The sequence below is a fragment of the Ovis canadensis genome, chromosome 10 (assembly GCF_042477335.2).
Source record: "Ovis canadensis isolate MfBH-ARS-UI-01 breed Bighorn chromosome 10, ARS-UI_OviCan_v2, whole genome shotgun sequence".
NCBI lineage: Eukaryota > Metazoa > Chordata > Mammalia > Artiodactyla > Bovidae > Ovis > Ovis canadensis.
This window is the reverse complement of record NC_091254.1, coordinates 19435751-19458749: the sequence shown is the minus strand read 5'-3', so window position 1 is coordinate 19458749 and position 22999 is coordinate 19435751. Positions and strand designations below refer to the sequence as shown.

Below are 22999 nucleotides of genomic sequence, written 5' to 3'. Positions count from 1 at the left end.
AGCGCTGAAGAATTGGTGCTTTTGAACTGTGGTGCTGGAGAAGACTCTTGAGTCCCTTGGACACCAAGGAGATCTAACCAGTCCATCCTAAAGGAAATCAGCCCTGAGTGTTCATTGGAAGGACTGATGCTAAAGCGGAAGCTCCAATACTTAGGCCACCTGATGTGAAGAGCTGACTCACTGGAAAAGAATCTGATGCTGGGAAAGATTGAAGGTGGGAGGAGAAGGGGATGACAGAGGAGGAGATGGTTGGATGACATCACCGACTCAAAGGACATGAGTTTGACTAAACTCCATGAGTTGGTGATGGACAGGAAGGCCTGGCGTGCTGCAGTCCATGGGGTCGCAAAGAGTAGAAATCTACTGAGCGACTGAACTGAACTGAAACATTTAAGATTAGAGTCATGCTTTCTCAATTCAAGTTTCCTCTCCTTTGAGCAGACAGTTTATCTTCCTGACTATGTGTCAGTGACAGATTGTATTAATACATTTTCCAATTGACTTAAATCCTATAATGCTCTAAAGGAATGTTAGAGTTCAGTTACAAAATCGCTGCCATTTCCTAAAGATTACAGAGATTTGCTGAAAAAGAATGTGTGCAGATTAGACTTGTTAGAATTTGTTTGTTGGTGGTGGTGGTATTGTTGTTGTTGTTTTTTTTCTTTCTTTCTTTTTTTTTTTTGTGATAGAATTATCTAGCAAGTGTATTTGGGCCAGATTAAGGAGGGCTTTGAACAACAAACTGAGTAGTTCAGATTATGACTATTTTCATTATGACCATGGAATTGTTAAGCAGCTACTCAAAAATGACTTTGACAGTACAAAGGATCGCTTCTTTCTGAGACTGAGCATATGCATTTTTAAAGGGAAAAGCTCAAATATAGTATGCTCAATTTAAAAAAGACTGTCTCTATGAATTTCTCCTATGATTTTAATATGGATTTCCTTTTAGATTTGCTTAGATTACGGGTCTGAAAATAAAATAAGTTCTCATATACTTACAGTTATTTCCCTGTTATTATTACTCAGGCACTTTAAGTTTATCATCTGTTCTATGCTTTGGGTTTAGTTGATTATTAATTAAACACCAGAAAATGCTCTCCAAGATAAGAAAGTACCTAAAATACCACTATTGACACCTTTTGATGTTTATACTGCATTATGTGTGCATATATTCATATCCTTTTAAAACATGTTTTAATCTTTGTTCTGATACAGAATAGCTTTTTCCAATAGTGTTTTGACACTCGGTTTCATTACATATCAGGGTGACCCAGAAGACTCTGTATCCTCTCTTTCTGTATGTGAGTTTCATACTTTTGTCCCTGATATCTTTGCTTCAGTCTGTTTTAATGATTACAAAATGTTAAAGCTATTACTAGAAAAATGGCCTCTTATTGCCAGTAAAACCCATGATAACATGCATTTATGTATATTTACTCTAGAACATGGATATGAGTATATTGACTTTGCTTATATATTCATTCTTGGGGTTACCTACTCTTACAGAGTAAAAAACACCAGCTTTGTAAACTTGCAGTTATAATAAAGGTAATAAGAACTAACTTAATGATTTTAGAGATATAATTCTGAGAACAGGCTTTATTTAAAATGTCAATTAAAATGTCACTGTCTCTTTTCCTACTGTTTATATGTTTTGAACTATAATAATAGTAGCAATTATAGTGGTAGTATTAGCACCTTTGTGGTAGGAGTTGTTTTAGTATGATGAGGGCCAAATTGTTTTGATTCAAAAGACATGTTTGTTTTTCTGAATCTACCTTGATTCGTTTTCAAGTTTAACAGTTCTCTCAGAAAGATTTCTCTAATAGTATGCTTTTTTGGTGAAAATACATATTTATTGTCATTTGTGCATCTAGATACATTCATATTGAGGATATTTAGATTCAATTTATTTTAAATGATTGTAATAAGTAATTTTATAGGAATTATATATATTGATAATCATAGTTTCATCTATTTTCACCAGTTTTAAATCTTAAAACATGTTTTTTATTACTTATTTTTAAAAATTACATTTAAAAAAATATTGACCTAAACAAGACCCTCATCTGTTCTTTTGGAACTATGTCCACCTAATTGAAGGTAACCAAATTGAAACTTTAGTTCTATCTCTAGAGTAGAGTTCTGAGAATTTAATGAATAGCTTTTGGAGATCAGAACATCATTAAAATATAACAGTATTAAAATCTTTTTTAAAAAATCCACCTTCTGGGGCTCCCAAATCCTACTGTCAGGCATTGATTACTAAATAATAAGTAGGAGAGGATTAGTTGCATCTGAGTTAACTGTTTTCTGAGAATGCTAAAAATGATACCAATTCTGTTTATTTGTCTCTAGCAATTAAAAACAAACCAATGATAGAAACAAATGAACAGTGAGACTTACATTGGTAAATAGGTGTTCATCTGAACAGAAATCAGATAGCAGGCAGGAGAGAAAAACACTAAAAAGACGATCTTGCTTCCTTCTTACAAAGAGTTTGGCTTAACATGCATGTTTTCATTGACTTTCTTTGCAGAATTACCACTTTGCTAGGAGAACGACTTGAATTTTAGATGTATTCATCCATGTCATCAACAGTGGTGTCATTATCAGAGATACGGTTAGTTACACAGGTGATAAAACAGAAGGAAAATGTCTCTTCCATCGTGGTATATTTGAATAGTCTTGGGTCTGAAATTCACAGTATTATTTAAGTTGCTAGAAATTTAAATTTGTCCTTGTAAACCAAACAGCTTTTACTAACTACTGCATGCCAGAGTGTAGGTTTCTCACTGCATATAAATCAGGAATTTTGGAAGTTGCATTAACCCTTTTAAGAATCTAACATTACAAGGACTTATTAATTAATTCATGTTGATGGAAGCTATCAGATACACCATAAAACACTGAGGCATCCACCTTAAATCAAAAAAGAGAAACTGGTACATTTGACCCAACCATGCAGTAGGAAAAAAAAAAAAAAAGACAAAAGGAGAACATAGGAGAGAAGAAAAAAACTTATAGATGCTGACATGTAGGTTTTTGTAGAATACTCACTGTTTTTGTAATTTAAAATTTAAAGAGATGATTATTTAAATATAGATTTTAATGTCAATAACAGTATCGCTAGTTTAAAAAATTATCTTAAGTGGAAAATATTCTGACTTCCATGTTTCAGTGCATATATGTCAGGTAGGATTTGCTTATAGGATTGAAAATGGTGCCAATAATAATAAGATAATTCTCAATAATAAATAGAGACCTTTGGAATTTTATATAAATATGTATTTAACAGATCTGATGTTACTTTAAGTACTGTGTATCTCATAGCAGAAGAGAGCTATTATACATAATTTTGTTAGGTCCTGGGATTGTTCTGAAAACTGACATTACATTCTCATAAATGAGCTGAGTAATTTGTAAGGAGTGGTCATTTGTATTATAGACAGCCAATAGTATTTGATACTTTTTCAATTTAATCTTCCTTTATATCCATGGTAGCATTTTGTTAAAATTCAGAAGTGAGACTGTTGAGTGTGTTTTTAAAGAATAGAGAGTGAAAGAATATACCAGGACCTCAGAGTCTTGATCCTCAAGGAGTATAGGGAACTCAATGAGGCAAATAGATTAAAATATAAGAGGCATGGAGTAATGCTTAAAAAATAATACGATAGGAAAATTGAGTCATTATCTTTGTCCAAAAGAGAAATGTATTTTGGAAAATATTTTCAGAAATTTTCATTATTTATTTTCTAAGTAGCCAGAATAAATTTTGAAAAGTTTCTGACATTTAACATCTGCTTCATTTGTAACATTTTCCTTGCCTTGTTGGAGTATTATTACTTCTCTCCTAGATACCTATAATGATCTTATTTCTTCTAGTCCTTCCATCTTCTGACCTTCCAGAATATTTAGTCTTCTTGATATGGGATCATATGCAATCTTATGGTTGGTTAATAAATAGCAGTTAGAACTGGACATGGAACAACAGACTGGTTCCAAATTGGGAAAGGAGTATATCAAGGCTGTATATTGTCACCTTGCTTATTTAACTTATATGCAGAGTACATCAAGTAAAATGCCAGGCTGGACAAAGCACAAGCTGGAATCAAGATTGCAGGGAGAAATATCAATAACCTCAGATATGCAGATGACACCACCTTTATGGCAAAAAAGTGAAGAAGAACTAAAGAGCCTCTTGATGAAAGTGGAAGAGAAGAGTGAAAAAGTTGGCTTAAAACTCAACATTCAGAAAACTAAGATAATGGCATCCAGTCCTACCACTTCATGGCAAATAAATGGGGAAACAATGGAAACAGTGACAGACTTAATATTTTTGGGCTCCAAAATCACTGCAGATGGTGGCTGCAGCCGTGAAATTAAAAGACACTTGCTCCTTGGAAGAAAAGCTAAGACCATCCTAGAGAGCATATTAAAAAGCAGAGACATTACTTTACCAACAAAGGTCCATCTATTCAAAGCTATGGTTTTTCCAATAGTCATATATGGATGTGAGAGTTGGACTATAAAGAAAGCTGAGTGCTGAAGTATTGATGCTTTTGAACTGTGGTGTTGGAGAAATCCCTTGGACTACAAGGAAATCACCAGTCAATCCTAAAGGAAATCAGTCCTGAATATTCACTGGGAGGATTGATGCTGAAGCTGAAACTCCAATACTTTGGCCACCTGGTGAGAAAAACCGACTTATTGGAAAAGACTCTGATGCTGGGAAAGATTGAAGGTGGGAGGAGAAGGTGACTACAAAGGATGAGATGGTTGGATGGCATCACCAACTCAATGGGCATGAGTTTGAGTAAACTCCAGGAGCTGGTGATGGACAGGGAGGCCTGACGTGCTGCAGTCTATGGGATCACAGAGTCAGACACGACTGAGCGAAAGAACTGAACTAAATAATAACAGCAAATTTGCGAAAGCAGGAAGAGAGATAAAGTAGATGTGGGAAGGAAAAGATATTTTTCTAAGTCAGAATTATGAAATGCAGGATTTATGTTGTTAATATAAATATCTGTTGACTCATAACACATTAAGGCTTTCTTTAGTTTAGAAGTGGGATGTAAGCAGATTGGGGTAGCCCTGGAGTTGGAATGATGGTGCCAGAGTCATGCCAGGTCCTTGGTGCTCTGTTGGAAACATATCCTGGTTGCAGCCAAAACGATATATATTTGTTTCCAGAAATAGTGTTGATTTGAGTACTACTTGCCCTCTGGCCATCCCAATTTTTTATATTCATAAGTGTTGCTCAGGAGTTTTCCAATCGAGCTCCTAAGTATTTTAGAAATCTTCCGATCCATGCAGTAAACTGCTCAGATACGTACATTAGTGCTCCATGGCCTGCTGCACTAAATTTGGTCCTTTATTCACAGCTTTGCCACTTTCTTTTAAATTCTAGCCAATTTTTCCTATGTAATTTTATTTTTGGTATTACAGTCTATGTCCTTCCACCTATGCAGCTGGTCTCTCATTATCCCATGAAGCGCACATTTCTCTGTGTTGACTGTTGCACGTTCTGCTCTCTTTACCTAGATCACCCTCTCCCTGCTCTCCACCGTCTGTTGAAACCATGATCATCTTTGGAGCTGCAGATCAAGCACTATCTCTTGTACAAAGCCTTTCACAATATTATAGTCTATGCTTTTCTCTGCATTTCTGTCGTTTGTTTTCCAATCAGTTCAGTCAGTTCGGTCGCTCAGTCATGTCTGACTCTTAGAGCCCATGAACTGCAGTACTCCAGGCCTCCCTATCCATCACCAATTCCCAGAGTTCACCCAAACTCATGTCCATTGAGTCGGTGATGCCTTCCAACCATCTCATCCTCTCTTGTCCCCTTCTCCTCCTGCCCCCAATCCCTCCCAGCATTAGGGTCTTTTCCAGTGAGCCAGCTCTTCTCTTCAGGTGGCCAAAGTATTGGAGTTTGAGCTTCAGTATCAGTCCTTTCAATGAACACCCAGGACTGATCTCCTTTAGGATGGACTTGTTGGATCTCCTTGCAGTCCAAGGGACTCTCAAGAGTCTTGTCTTCCTATAACATATATGTCTTCCTATAACATAGTTTAAATTATAATTGCTCATGAATTATTTTTCCTATCCTAATTTCAAATCAAGTTTCTAGCTTCCAGTCAAAGTGTAAACTCCTTGGTGAAAAGATTCAGCCTTCCAGATTGGTGAATTTTAGAGGTGGATAAATATGAGTTCATTTAGCACACAGCTTTTCTTGACATAACACCTATTCCACAAAATTCTAACGAAGATGCCTTTGCTTAGAAACTTCCAATGCACAAAGTTGGTGTTTAGTTCATTCTTACCTTATGAATGATTGAATATACTTTTTTTTTTTTAAACTGCTGAATCACACACATCTACTACTCTCATTGAATTTGATCTGTCTTTATTCTTGTGGAGCATTTGAGTTGTATTGTTTTCCCTTGTGAGGTCATGTCAGAGTCCTTTATTCAAAACCAAAAGCAAAAACAAACAAACAAACAAACAAAACCCACCTTGTTCCAGTTACTATAGAATTGAGCTTCAGAGTCAGTTCTCCTCAGGGTACCTGTTAAGAAAGAGATGGCCCCATTTATCTGTAACTTCACTTCCAGGGTTCTGCTTCTGCCCCAGGTGATGACTGCATCTGCAGTATGGGATCAGGGGAGGGGAGCAGCTATGTTTTGAAAGTTAATTTCAGAACAGTGTGCCACAAGACACAGTCACATTGGTTCCTGATGCATGGTCTAGACTCTCATTTTTTGTTTTTTAATTTCTGGTGCTTCCATATTAAATTTCCTATAAGGAAATAAAATTCTTTTGCTTTTATCCCTTAATTTATGTTCCCCTTTAATTTCTTTTTTCTTCATCTCAGAGCATTATCTGTGATTGTCAACATTTATACCAGAAAATTCATTCTGGGAGACCTATTATTATGTCCAAAGGGTCACAAACACTCGAAACCATCCTTGAAGGTGTGCAGGTGCCTTGAATAGTAAATATGAATGCTCCAGGCACTCCAGAGACCCAGTTGCAATTGGATTCCGTTGAATGTGATATAGATCAGTGGTTTCTGGTATCTGAATGAAGCCAGGACAATACATTCTGAAACATTGTGTGATGCAAGTGCTCACCGGAGGACTGGTACTTCAAAGCTATCGCGGTTTGACTATTTGATAGCATTATGCCAACTTCCTCTTCAAAATGTGCTCTCTGCCTATCAAAAGCAGATGAATGGCATTTCACAACTGAGGTAAAATCTGGAAGCCAAATTGGCAGTGCACCCACCTAAAATATATGTTTATCTCATAGTATTTTTATTTTGTAAACTATGTTCCTAAATCCTGATCGCTTATGGCCAATTATTAGGAAACAATTTAATTCCTGGAGTCTATACACAATGTTATATCATGATATCACTGGCAAAATGTAACAAGCATCCTCAGGAAATGAGCAAATGAGCATGTTGTAATAAAATACATGATCTTACATTAAAAAGTAAAAGAAACAAAAACACATCCCACATCTGTGTATTTGTGTATTGTTATTTGATGAGTAGAACAACCTAGATCATTGTGCACAAGTGAGAAACACGGGAAATACAAGGCAATGGATGAAAGATCACTTAGATAAAGAAAAGTGACTGTTCTCTGATGCCACATTTTTCCCTTTTCTTCCGTGCATAAGAGATACACCAAGCGTATTAAAAATTGTGCTAAAATTAATCCTGGCAGTCATGTGAACACTAGCAGAAAAAAAAGTGTGATAAAATTATTAGGATACTCGTTCTTTTCCCCCGACACAGAGAAAGATGTTTTGAGACAACTTTCCAAAGCAGTCTTGAGAAATAATATTCAAAGTAGAATTTTTAGCCCCTTCATAGTTAGATAGAGGGAAATCAGAAGGTTTATTTTTAACTAATGTGCTAGTAAATGGAACATAGAAATCATAAATGAAAATAATCAAATGAATAGATTGTTAAAGTGCTATTTATATGGAATGACTCACCTTATCATTGTAAAAGTGTAAGGAGTTTACAGGATGGTAAAGGGAAATAAGTGGATAATCATCAACATTGTCAAAAAAGGAGAGAACGGTTTATGGTAGAAAGCTGTCAGTTCACAGGATGTTATGAATTGTATCAATTTACTGAAAGATACATTTTATTTGAGGTTATTGAACTGTTTTCTGACTAGAATTTTAGTTAGTATTGGTGTTTTGTATTGGTATTCAGTATTTGTATTTTAGTGTTGGTGTTTTTTCTGTTGGAATGTATTTGGATTAATTGTAATTTGTTGTGTTCATAGAGTAGTGTGCTTGCTTGTGTGAAATTTTGTGTATGTGTGTGTGTGTGTATGTGTGTTTGTGCTGAAGAAAGAAAAAAACAGCAAAGCAAGATGTGGTTACATCATTAAAAACTTTCAGTAGAAAACTGGTATATGTGAACTGTCTGTCTCAGGTTCTGTTTTGTCATTGTTTACTGGCAGATAATCTGTGAGAGAGGTCAGTTTAGATTCTGCAGAGTTCATCTTCAGAACACTTGGGCCAGCCACAAATATAGATGGGTGCCAGCTCCTTACTTTCCCAGACAACTGATTAGTTGTTATAAAAGCTTACATTGGTGAAAGAAGGTCAAGTAAGAAGTGAAGTCTCTCAGTCCTGTCCAGTTCTTTGTGACCCTTGGACTGTAGCCCATCAGGTTTCTCCATCCATGGGATTTTCCAGTCAAGAATACTGGAGTGGGTTGCCATTTCCTTCTCCAGGGGATCTTCCCGACCCAGGGGTAGAACCCAGGTCACCCGCCTTGCAGGCAGACGCTTTACCATCTCAGCCACCTTCGAAAGAAGGTAAACTAGAAATAAAAAAGAAAACTGAGAACAAATGAAAAATGAACTTCCATTTATAGAGTTGTCTACTTGGAAACAATTTTAATTTTAAGATGCTGTTAGAAACAGGAGCAACCACGACACTAACAGAAGAAGCACTTTTCCTATTTAAAGCTATTTACAAAACAGAAATAAAACTATTCTGTTGACAGTCATGAAGCACAGAAAACTCTTTCAAATGGCCTTCCCCCACAACCACAGCCCTTCAGAGCTTCCTTACTTAATGTTCTGATTTATGGATTTTGGTTTTCAGATTTCTATGACAGAGACTTTATTTTATCATTATAAAAAATAAATCAGATGCATATGTGAGACTCCTATTCCAGAAATAATATGCATGTTTTCAGATGTACAAATATGTGGGATCCAGAGGCAGCAGGCAAAGCTGAAACTAAGGGGAGGAAACCCTTTTATGTTTTCTAATATTTCCCTAAGTGTTAACAAATTAGTTGCTAATATCTCTCTTTGGGCAGTGTGGTATAATGCTTTGAAGACAGGGAAAATAAGCTTATTTTATAATTTACTTCTTGAGTGATACAGATTAAAATAAAGAGATAGATTTACTCTGAAGGAAGAAATTTTATGGACTGGTTCCTTAACATGTTTCCTTTGCGGTGAACACTATAGAGTCACAATACGCAAGTATTTTTTTCCTCTGACTTTCACCAAAATAACTATATTCAACATATGCCCCTTAATCTTTAATAATCCTTGCTGGCTTAAATAGTGTTTTGACTTCAAAGTTTAGTCTTATACATATCGATTGTTGACACCTCTTCCCCATCTTGAAATGGCTGTGCGCTCTAAATGATGTAGTGACATCACAGTGTTAAGATCACATTATGAACATTAAGTTCTGGTAACCTTTGTGGAAGATTGCTAAAATCCAATACTTTGGGAACAGATAATTTCATGTATTACCTAAATCTTTTTTCCTCACACATATGTAACTTTCACAGCGACTGTTCCTTTGAAGGTATATTTTGGCAGAAAACGATTGCTTGCCTAATATCTTTAAGATTAAGTTGTTAAACAGCTTAGTCTAGGTTTAAAAAAAGATCGAAAGAGCTTTCAGATTTGTCAGCCAGTGTGAACATGCAAATTTCAAGCATCTTTATTTCTAAATCAATTTGAATTATATAAAATTTTAAAATCAGTAGTCAAGTTGTTTATTCAGTCAGAGATTTCACACTCAGTTGAAGGGAAAAGAGAAAGATTAAAATATTGTTTATTGGTGATTTTAAATAAAAAGATTTATGCATGTAAATTATATATAAAGTTTTGTAAGTTATAAAAATGTTCATATATATATGCTTATAGATATATATCTTTTATATTACTAATACATAACTTTTATAATACTAATATATAACTTTTATATTACTAATATATAACTTTTCTGTCCATTTTATTCATTCATCTGTATTTCTTTTATGGTAGTTACTGGTTTTTAATTTTTAGGAATACATTGGAAATGCATTTGAGTTTTAAAATTTTGTTTGGACTATCTGCTGGAGTAAGCTCAATTTTATTACACACATACAAATAGAGATTTGTATGCGTGTGTGTGTCTGTGTGTGTAGTTTATGGTGGCAGCTGAATTGCAAGTACTTCTAGTAATTGGAGTGACTATATCTTTTGCAAAAAAAAAAATAATATAAATTAAAACTGACCTAATTAAGATGACTATGTTTAGATCCCTCCCCTTGGCATCTTATATAATAGCAAATGTGATTATAGTGGTAAAGAAAGTGCTACTTGCTCAGCCATTTCCAATTCTTTGTGACCTCATGGACTGTAGCCCACTAGACTCCTCTGTGCATGAAATTCTCCAGGCAAGAATACTAAAGTGGATAGCCTTTCCCTTCTCCAGGGGATCTTCCCAATCCAGGGATTGAACCCAGTTCTCCTGCACTGCAGGTAGATCCTTTACCATCTGAGCCACTAGGGAAGTCCATAGTAGTATAGAAAGTGATTCTTAATAGTAAACAAGAATTTAAATTCTGCAGATGTCACACAGTCCTTCAGATAATTATTCATTTAAAAGATTAGACGCTGTAAACTTTCTCTACAGACAGAACTGCCCATATTTCCAGCGATTGGACTTCAAAGTTGTTTTCACTTTGCAATAGAAACATGTTTACTTCTCGGTTACTCTCTCTCTTTTTTTTTTTTAATGTGGCATTTATTTATTTATTTATTTTTTAATTTTAAAAATCTTTAATTCTTACATGCATTCCCAAACATGAACCCCCTCCCACCTCCCTCCCCATAACATCTCTCTGGGTCATCCCCATGGACCAGCCCCAAGCATGCTGTATTCTGCATCAGACATAGACTGGCGATTCCATTCTTACATGATAGTATGCATGTTAGAATGCCAATCTCCCAAATCATCCCACCCTCTCCTTCTCCCTCTGAGTCCAAAAGTCCGTTACACACATCTGTGTCTTTTTTCCTGTCTTGCATACAGGGTCGTCATTGCCATCTTTCTAAATTCCATATATATGTGTTAGTATACTGTATTGGTATTTTTCTTTCTGGCTTACTTCACTCTGTATAATCGGCTCCAGTTTCATCCATCTCATCAGAACTGATTCAAATGAATTCTTTTTAACGGCTGAGTAATACTCCATTGTGTATATGTACCACAGCTTTCTTATCCATTCATCTGCTGATGGACATCTAGGTTGTTTCCATGTCCTGGCTATTATAAACAGTGCTGCGATGAACTTTGGGGTACATGTGTCTCTTTCCATTCTGGTTTCCTTGGTGTGTATGCCCAGCAGTTGGATTGCTGGGTCATAAGGTAGTTCTATTTGCAATTTTTAAAGGAATCTCCACACTGTTCTCCATAGTGGCTGTACTAGTTTGCATTCCCACCAACAGTGTAGGAGGGTTCTCTTTTCTCCACACCCTCTCCAGTATTTATTGCTTGCAGATTTTTGGGTCGCAGCCATTCTGACTGGTGTGAAGTGGTACCTCATTGTGGTTTTGATTTGCATTTCTCTAATAATGAGTGATGTTGAGCATCTTTTCATGTGTTTGTTAGCCATCCGTATGTCTTCTTTGGAGAAATGTCTATTTAGTTATTTGGCCCATTTTTTGATTGGGTCGTTTATTTTTCTGGAATTGAGCTGCATAAGTTGCTTGTATATTTTTGAGATTAGTTGTTTGTCAGTTGCTTCATTTGCTATTATTTTCTCCCATTCAGAAGGCTGTCTTTTCACCTTGCTTATATTTTCCTTTGTTGTGCAGAAGCTTTTAATTTTAATTAGATCCCATTTGTTTATTTTTGCTTTTATTTCCAGAATTCTGGGAGGTGGATCATAGAGGATCCTGCTGTGATTTATGTCGGAGAGTGTTTTGCCTATGTTCTCCTCTAGGAGTTTTATAGTTTCTGGTCTTACATTTAGATCTTTAATCCATTTTGAGTTTATTTTTGTGTACGGTGTTAGAAAGTGATCTAGTTTCATTCTTTTACACGTGGTTGACCAGTTTTCCCAGCACCACTTGTTAAAGAGATTGTCTTTACTCCATTGTATATTCTTGCCTCCTTTGTCAAAAATAAGGTGTCCATATGTGTGTGGATTTATCTCTGGGCTTTCTATTTTGTTCCATTGATATATATGTCTGTCTTTGTGCCAGTACCATACTGTCTTGATGACTGTGGCTTTGTAGTAGAGCCTGAAGTCAGGCAAGTTGATTCCTCCAGTTCCATTCTTATTTCTCAAGATTGCTTTGGCAATTCGAGGTTTTTTGTATTTCCATACAAATCTTGAAATTATTTGTTCTAGTTCTGTGAAAAATATGGCTGGTAGCTTGATACAGATTGCATTGAATTTGTAAATTGCTTTGGGTAGTATACTCATTTTCACTATATTGGTTCTTCCGATCCATGAACATGGTATATTTCTCCATCTATTAGTGTCCTCTTTGATTTCTTTCATCAGTGTTTTATAGTTTTCTATATATGGGTCTTTAGTTTCTCTAGGTAGATATATTCCTAAGTATTTTATTCATTTCGTTGCAATGGTGAATGGAATTGTTTCCTTAATTTCTTTTTCTACTTTCTCATTATTAGTGTATAGGAATGCAAGGGATTTCTGTGTGTTGATTTTATATTCTGCAACTTTACTATATTCATTAATTAGCTCTAGTAATTTTCTGGTGGAGTCTTTAGGGTTTTCCATGTAGAGGATCATGTCATCTGCAAACAGTGAGAGTGTTACTTCTTCTTTTCCAACTTGGATTCCTTTTATTTCTTTTTCTGCTCTGATTGCTGTGGCCAAAACTTCCAGAACTATGTTGAATAGTAGCGGTGAAAGTGGACACCCTTGTCTTGTTCCTGACTTTAGGGGAAATGCTTTCAGTTTTTCACCATTGAGGATAATGTTTGCTGTGGGTTTGTCATATATAGCTTTTATTATGTTGAGGTATGTTCCTTCTATTCCTGCTTTCTGGAGAGTTTTTATCATAAATGGATGTTGAATTTTGTCAAAGGCCTTCTCTGCATCTATTGAGATAATCATATGGTTTTTATTTTCATTTGTATACCTTTTGGATTATCCGATCTTTCTTGGCAAAGGGTGATTTTGTGAAAGAGTTATCATGTTATATTGAGGAAAGGACAAAAATAGGGTAAATGATTTCTTTGTAATACCAGATTGGCCCAGAAGAAAAAGTGAATCTTGGGTCAAAGTTCTCTAAGTTTATTTTCTGTCCAGGATGCCTACATTTTTTTTTTTTTTTGATGCAAATATCTAAACTCTGTAAATAGTGGCTGTCTATGTAACTTGTTTCTTTTTTCATTTTTATAGTTCATAATTCAACATATCTATTCTGGAATTCATTTCCCCACGGTACAGAAATAAGTTTTATCATCTACCTCTAAGGCTCTAGAGCTGGAGAAAATCCTCCACGTTATTATCCTTTATTATACACACTTAGTTTATTGAGGGGATTTAAAAAATTATAATAGAAGGTGTGCATAGGAAAAATCCTCCCAATATGACTCCTCTTCCCTTAATCCTCTAATTCCTCCCTCCATCTCTCTCTCCTCTCACTTAGCATTCCTTTTTTCCTCTCTATTTCTTTTTGTCTTGCTGGTCAGTTTTTTGTTTTTTGTTTTTGTTTTTTTTTTTTCCTTTTTTTGGTCTAGCTGGTCATTCTTTATTTACTACCAATGTCTCTTTTATGTACCAACCTAATCATCTATTTATTTGTGTTATTTCAGAAATAATTTGACTTTTTTATAAATTACTTGACCCTTGGCAATTATAGTTCACTTTATGCTCACAGTTTCTGCTGTTTATACAAAAGTGTCCATTTAATTTTCTTCACCATCTGTGAACTGCTGCTATCAAGTCTATTGCTCAGTCATGTCCGACTCTTTGTGACCCCATGGACTATACAGCCCATGGGATTTTTCAGGTCAGAACACTGGAGTGGGTAGCGGTTCCCTTCTCCAGAGAATCTTCCCAAACCAAGGATTGAACCCAGGTCTCCTGCATAGAACGCAGATTCTTTACCAGCTGAGCCACCAGGGAAGCCCAAAAGTGAGGCTGTTTCCACCCAGTTTCCAAACGGAGACCTTGCACATGTTAGGGTAACATGATAACCAGTAAACTGGGGAAACCACAGAGCTGTGGTTTCCTTAGTGTAGTGGCTGCTATCAAAATTACAGTCTAATCCCAAGGTGAACAGCATGTAATGTGTCATAATCAGTACTCGAAATTTTCTCCCTCAGTTGTGACATGAAGTTGGGTAGTAGAACTGCAGAGTTTATGTTGATGGTTTCAAATCCAAGGTTGATTTATACTTTCATACATCTGCATTATTCTATCTTTTTCACTCTCTTCTTAAATTCATATTAAATTCATTCAGAGCTGGGCTATCCAAATTGCTGAAACTGAGACCATTCAATATTGAAAAATAAAACTATGTTAGTGTATTTCAAAGAGAACGTATGAGTTGTAAATAGTTTTTAAAAGTCACAACTCTAAAAGATACAAAAATATTACCAAGTGAAATGGATGGTAAAGTTTTTCACTGGATCTTTGAAGAATAAAATTAGTTGAGTGAAATGATATGTATTTTTTTTTCTAAAACTTACTGACACAGGTATAATATTGATGATTTACTTTCAGAATACATAAACAGACACCTGATATTAAACATTTTCGATATCCTATTGTTTAAATCTTACTCTACTTTAAATCTGCACAGGGAGGCTTTCCAGAAAATTTCCTAGCTTCTTCTGCTTCTGTTTGTGTCCATCTGTCTGACAACCTTTCAAATCATAGATAGTATTTGAGTTTGTGAGTACATAGTAGATAGTTTACTTTGAGACTACATTTCAGCATTCTTGACTGCTTTACATAATAAGCTTAACATATTCTTTTCACTGCTTATGTAAATGTATTTTAAGAAGAAAGACAATTAAAATAGGGAAAAGCCACCTAGATACTTCTTTTTAACATTTCATGTGTGCATGATACATGCTATGAAATATCATAGAATTTTTGTTCTGTCAAAACACCATCTTGATTCCTTTCTAAGAGTTTAGTTTCATAGAAAATTATTTTATCCTAAAATCTTTTAAGGTAAGTTAAGTTGTGGTTTATTTATTTTCTTTTTGGATAAGGAATGATTTATGTGTTCTAAATATAAACAGATTTTGTATATGACTTAAATGCAACTGTATAAATGTATCAGTGCTATTAAATTTGCTGATTTTCCCCTTGCACATAGGACACTATACATTATAGAGATCCTCTTGCATCAATTAAATGGTAATCCCAAGAGTTCCCAAATGTGTAGGGAATTCTATTCCCATCACATAGAGTTAAATTGTAAATATCCTCTCCTGAAAAAAAGTCCCTGTTTTAAAAAGGATCATTAAACATAAGGAGGACAATCATTTGTTGATGAAAGGGAAAACTGGGAAGATATAGTTCAAAGTTATAGCTTAAAATATTGAATTCATGCACTGTTGTCATAGTGAAGGAATTTTCTTTCATATTTTCTTGTTCAGCATCTTTGAAAGAGTCATAATTAAAAGAATGGTTTATTTAGATTATCTACATGTTATCGTGAAAGAGAAGTGAAATTCTCCCAGAGCATTACTGTTTAGGAAATCAAGATTTGTCATTCATTCTGAACTATTTCTCTTGACTAAATCCATTTTCACTTACACCAAAAACAAAACAAACAAAAAAGATCGAAGTGAGGAAACCTGATTATGTGATCCGTCTGCAAATCTACTACGATAGGACTATGTACATTTTTGACAAGACTATTTATAGCACATTTGGATAGAAAATTCTATTTGTTACTCTCAGTAGGAAAAGTAAGCTTTTAAAAGAAAAGTTTTATTTCATGACTGTTACCAAAATAACAATTACAAGCAAAAGAGGGATAAAACATGAAAAAAAAAAAATCAGGTTAGGACTTGGTATGGAAGTTTGCAATTCAGTTTCTGTACTGTTATTTGATTTGAAAAATTAATCCTGGTAATCCTTTTTGAAGTTCCCTGTTTCCAGGATGGATTATACAGAACAAAGACAAACTGATATCCCCAGGAGATTAGTTTACAGTGATGTTCTATTCTACTGAGAATGATTCTCCAATGGCCACTTTTTACTTCTTTCCAGGCTATGGGAATTCGTTAATATCTAGAGAATAGACTTAAATAAAACCATTGTCTCAACCAGCAGGTTTATGCAACCATCCTGAAATGTTTTAATTATTGTTTTCTTTTCTTTTTAATTAAGAGACCAGAGGTCAAGCAAACCCAGGGAGAGTGGATCACAGTCTCGGTAGAAATGTAAAGGCGGCGACCCTAGTGATTGGCTTTGCTGTCTTTCTTTTGTTTTGCAGAACCGGAAGAGTGTGTTAATTGCACAGATGAATGCCGAGTGCTTGGTCATTCTGACAGGTGCTGGATGCCACAGTTCCCTGCAACCAATCAGGCTGAAAATGCAGATTACCGCACAAATCTCTTTGTACCCACAGTTGAAGCTAATGTTGAGACTGAGACTTACGAAACTGTGAATCCCACTGGGAAAAAGACTTTTTGTACATTTGGAAAAGACAAGCGAGAGCACACGATTCTCATTGCCAATGTGAAACCTTATTTAAAAGCCAAACGTGCCCTGAGCCCTCTCCTCCAAGAGGTCCCTTCAGCATCAAGCAGCCCGACCAAGGCATGCATCGAGCCTTGCACTTCCACAAAAGGCTCCTTGGATAGTTGCGAAGCAAAGCCAGGAGCCCTGGCTGAGGCGAGCAGCCAGTACTTGCCCACTGACAGTCAGTATCTGTCCCCCAGCAAGCAACCAAGAGACCCTCCCTTCCTGGCTTCTGAGCAGATGGCAAGGGTCTTTGCAGATGTGCATTCAAGAGCCAGCCGGGATTCCAGCGAGATGGGCACCGTCCTGGAGCAACTTGACCACCCCGGCCAGGATCTGGGCAGAGAGGCGGTGGATGCAGAGGAGGTTGTGAGGGAAATCGACAAGCTTCTGCAGGACTGCCGGGGAAATGACCCTGTGGCTGTGAGAAAGTGAAAAAGAACAAAAGGCATTGGCATCTTCCTGTTTCTTCTTTTGATTGAAAAGTGATCCCTCCTGGTGACAACCTCATTGTACAGGGATGAAGAAAGACCGATGCTGCTTTCAGGCTCTTAGTGAACATCTGAAGTGCCCACGAGTACGTTCTTTTCACTGCTATTTCTTTTTCAGAGATAACGATGGTTTTTTCTGACCAGACTTATATTAGGACAGAATTAATGATGCTCAAAGAGGAAAGACAAACAGAGAAGAAAAAGGAGAGGAGTTAAAAAAGGATGATGAAGCAAGTTACCTTTTGACAATCTGTTAGGAAGGTATGCAGAATGAGAATGGAAGAATTTTTCTGATTGCTCTAAGACTGTCCTCCATGGTTTATGCTGACTTAACTGTTTACCTATAAACCCCAGTCAAAGCAGGGTCATAATTTTTGATCTGTGGTAGAATTTCTAGCAGTCACCACAGGCTTCTACTGAACGTCCCGAAAAGACCTTGCAGTAGTCCAAGCTACACCAAACATTAACACATATTTGTGGTAAACATTTCTGTATAAAGTTATCTGCCACACATATAAACACAGAGAACATTCCGTATCATTAGTCGAAAAAAAAATTAAAAACTGGGTCATTTGTAAAACACCTCATGTCGTATAAAAGTTAAATGTAAAAAGATATATTCCATTTTGTCCTGCACACACATAGCCTAATTCACTTCATGAAAGGAGAAGTAAATTTAAAGGTTTAAAATGCCTCTTTAGCATTTTAGTGTCCAACAAACATACGCATAACAATGGATATGTTTTAAATTTGCCCTAGAAAAGTTCTGAAAAATAGTTACCGTTGAGTGCTGATATTCAGAGACAATTAACATGATTGATATGTTTTATTCATTTGTGGACACTAAAATAGCTCAGGAACGTGAAAATGTTTTAGACATACACAAATCACATGACCATTTAAATGTGCAAATGTAAGAAAATTAAATGTGTTTACATCAAATGACATATTTTTATTGATTTATTGCAGATTCAGTGCATATGAGCCAAATTGTTGAGTGTATAAGAGCTATATTGTGTATTTTATTAAATTAATATATAGTTGTGTTGCAAAAATATTTGGGCTTATATTGTAAATGGCAAGTGTTGCCTCAGTAGCTGTCGAACTCTATGAGTTTTGTTTTTTCCTGCTTCCTTTTCCCCATGGAGTGTTGGAAGCAGTGCCTCAGAGCAAAGTCTCTTGTTTAATGTATAGTCTACCAAGTACTACAGTACATAATCTGTTCAAAATGTGTTTGAGTGAGCTGATGGAGCTAACTGAAAGGTCAGAAAATACATCTGTCAGTCACGGTTATGTGCAAATCCTTTGTGGAAGCTTTTATTAAAGTCATGCTAAATCACAAGAATTACATTTGTACCAATACCTGAAACTTCTTCATGTTTTTCAATAACTTGCAGCTTCTGCCTATGTAGATATCATACTGTTGATTGGTTCTCAAAAGTATCCTAAGTGGTTCAAGATGTGTGTTCCCATTATATTTCAAAACCATGCAAAATGCTTTAATGCATGTGTGGTACCAGCACTGGTTACTTGCATTGTGTAGTGTTTTATAAGAGGTCTTGGTCTTAACAAAAGGTTTGCCTTTTTTTTTTCAGTGCTCTTCTGCCTCTTTTTATCGCTGTCCTTTGAGAACAATACACCTTCTCTTCCTTCATTTTGTTGCACCTTTCCTTGTGACATTTAGCAAGTTTCAAACTTACTTCCATATGAGGCTAGGAAACCTCAAATTTCAGGAATTGGGAAAAAGTAAAATTAGCACTTGCAGAAGCAGCAGCAGATGGGAAAATGCCTTGATTGACATTTTCCTTCAGCGTTTAAAAATTCTGGCATTTTACAGCTTCATGACAAACAGTTTCCAGCCCATACCTTAGAATATGTGGTGCTGAGTTAAATAAAGGCTGTTTGTGCACTGGAGCAGAAAAATGCATTATTTGCAAACTGGTGGAGAATTCTGTGCCTTCTTTCCTGGCCACCAAGCCAGTGTAGTAACAGCGTAAATGTCATAAAATCCTTATATCAAAAACAAAAGCAAAAACAAACACAGAGGTGAATTCAGTTTTGTAATTTTAAACCTCGAAAAATCCAACTGAAAAGATTTCCGTCCAATGCTGTCAAGATTTGAGACTGTACCTCGTTTGCAGAACTTCTTTGAAAGGGAAGAGTGGACAACTCCCATCAGCCTTATTCTCTTGAGAACTGTATTTGGTTCCTAGTAACAGCCTTTCCAAAGCTCTACTCTTGGTTTTTATTATTCATAAATGTTTAAATTAGAAAAGAAAGGATCTTGTACATGTGAAACTTAATTGACTCTCTATATTTTGGACAATTTATGTATCTGAAATGTGTCGTCTCTGTTATATGATGTTATTTTTTGCCAGGAGACTACAGGTTGATTTAGCTTGATAGCTATGATTTGATGGAAAACTGATTTCCATTTAGTCTTACCAAGTGTTGCCTCTCTCTTACTAGACAATAGCCAAGTAGTAAAATCTAAGGCAGTATGTAAATGAAATCAACAAAGAGAGTAGGGTTTATTTTTAAAATGTTCTTAATGCTGAGTAACCAGTTGTTCAATTTATTAAAAGTGTCTGAATACATTAAAACACTATCAGATTTTAAGAATTGGTTGTGCCAGTGTGTGAGGGATTACCTTTAGGCTCTCTGTCACCAGTGATTTACTAGCCTTAGCTGTTTAACACATTATCTGTATTTAGTAGTGATTATTTATTTACCAGTTGGTGGTAATTCAGCAGTCAGGACTCTAAGCTTTTATAGTTGAGTTGAAGGGAATCTTGCTTTTATTCATTTGGCTGGCAAATGCCTTTATTACAGACCTCTGGTGCTTGGCTTCCATGGAAGTCTCTGAGATGCCAAAATTACCCCTTTGGGGAGCAACTTGCTCCAAGGGGTGATGCAGTGATATTTCAAGGGGTTTTTGTCGCAATTCAGAATGTGAAAAATTATCTTAATTCATATGCTCCAATTACTGGCCCCTCAAAAAAATCCCCTACATTCAAAATAAATAAAAATACTTTGTCTTTTAAGTCCTTGAATAACTGTATCAAGCACAGAAAAAAAGAATCTATAGAATTTTTTTCATAAGAAAGTCAAAGTTCTAAAAATTGTTTACTGATGAACTAAAAAAAGTACCGGTAACAAAGCAATATTTCCATTAAATGTTAATGTGTTAATGATAAAAGATCTTTTCATTAAAATTAAAAGTAGTGAGAATCAGTGTTAGTTGTACCTATACCAAAGTAAACATAAAAGAGATGTATCACACAATTTCAAAGAATGCTTTCATTTTATTTCTTAACCTGGCATAGTTAATCCTTACTGCAGGCAATATGCAAATATTGGCTCACTACTCCATAAATTAATTGAATTCCTGGTTGGGAAATTGACTTGTTTTGTTTTTCTAAATTAGCTGAGATCTTGTAAAACATGACTTCCCTTTAAAGGATCTAGGTACTGCTCAATTTAAAAAATGATACCATAAAAAAAGAAAAAAAAGTAATGTCGTGATGGAGCAGTATGCTTTATTAAAACCAGGTTAAAAGCTGTTTGTTGCCTAATGGAGTAGAAGTTGCTGAGGTCAACAAGTAGACTGAGATTTGGCATAATATATGCCCACTCATTATTGTCTAATTATATTCTTTTGACAACACACAACACTTATTGGAGCATTAATTCACATGAGAGTTTTGGCTATCAAGATGTGTTGATTCGAAATGTAATTGAATGAGACCTGAATAAAGTCTGACTTTCCTGGCTCCAGTGTTTCATAGGTTGGCTATCCCCATTTATCAGCCCCATTGCTCCATAAGGTTCTTAGCTGCACCAAGTGATTGGTGAACAAGGACAACAACAAAGCAGCATACATTGTATGGATTTATCTCAACGCTATTGTTTAATGGCTGTGTTTAATGTGACCTATCTGGAAAATGAGGACTCTGAATAAAAAGCTATTACTAATAGTGGTGTTGCCTTCCCTTGCATTCTCTAATACACTGTGTACCGCAGACACCCTGATCATAATTATTTTGGAAAGCAATTGTGACATCATAAATGTTTGTGCTATTCCTTTATTTGCCAGTAAAATAAGCTTTTGGAAAACTTATTTAGCAATAATGTCACTCAGTGGGAATTCATTACCAGGCTTTCAGATAGCCTGATAAGTTGGATAGTCAAATACTTACCATGGAGTCATAGCCTTATGATACTAGTGGCTTTTCATATTTATGATTGGTTTGAAGATGCTTTGGTACAAGATCCTAAAGGACTTCAGAAAAGTCATTTTTATAAGACCTCTCATAAGCTTACATGACTGATAAAACCACCTATTTATAAATGGCATTTTAAAGTTAGTACGTGTTTATTGTGGCATCTTAAAATAATAAGCCTCTCTTTCTACTTACTAAACAAATGTTTATGAATTCCTACTCTATGTTTTCCTTGGGCAATTATGCCCCGGGAGTAAACAGTAAAATCCAAATGGTGCCTGAGTCACAGTAGTCTGCTGGGAGAAACAAAGAGGTAAGTTCAGCTCTTTATGAACTAGAATTGTTTGTTGGCCTTTTCCCTCAGCTAGACCACACATCCCATATCTCTGCTAGTTCACACCCAGTGAGTAGCATCTTCTAAATTACAGACCAACATAATGTTCTGCCCCTGTTGATTTTTTTTCTTTTAATTTTGCTTTTCTTCTGACAGTATAAATTACATCAAGAAGTGTGCATTGCTTTTCCATATTTAAGATCTTTGTGGTTTAGAGTTATTAGAATAGACTAAATGTCCTATCCATTATTTTGTTCGTTTATTGGTTAACATGTCTGTTTCTTTTTCAGTGAGCACCACTTAGGTGTTAGGTTCCATACAATGGTCCTAAGGTACAAAAAACTAAAATGATTACATTTTACCATCAGATCCTTGTACCTAGGTTGTATATGCTAACATAGAAATGATCTTATATTGCCTTGAATTATATTGCCTCATAGAAATTGAGCTTATATTACCTTTTATAATAAAAATATTTCTGTGTTAAGTAGAGCAAAACCATATGGTTATCACGTCATTTATTGCTTTCAAGTGTGTTAATTGACTCACCTGAACCAGTTGACCAGGGCTGAAGGATTTGGAAGTCATTCAGATGAACAACTCTACCTGGCCAGGTTACAGTGAGGAGGAAGTCATGTGTGCAACATGTATCACAAGCTTCCGTCATGTCAATGAGCTATCAAAGCCCCTCAGATTATGGTATATTTTAAGTAGATATGCCCCAAAGATATAATTACTTGACAATCAGAGAGCAATTATTTGTAGGATATAAAAAGAGAAAAAATTCTTAAGCATCACTATAGCATCAATACAGCACAGAGAAATAAACCATCAAGTTAATGGACCATCTTCAAACTCTTTATCACATGCTTTTGTAGATGGTTGGCACATGGTTCACCAAGGAAATATATCATTTTCTGTTCATATTAGA

General features: G+C 35.6%; 1 protein-coding gene across 2 annotated transcripts in view; it reads left to right on the top strand.

The window, feature by feature from the left end:
- The window catches only part of PCDH17 (protocadherin 17), a 109394-nt gene extending 90538 nt beyond the window's left edge, over positions 1-18856 (top strand). For both annotated transcript variants that reach the window (XM_069602162.1, XM_069602161.1), the window contains exon 4: positions 16773-18856. In XM_069602162.1, the coding sequence (XP_069458263.1) occupies positions 16773-17455 (683 nt within the window). In that variant the 3' untranslated portion in view covers positions 17456-18856. The remainder of the gene's footprint in view (positions 1-16772) is intronic.
- Positions 18857-22999: the final 4143 nt, after the last annotated feature.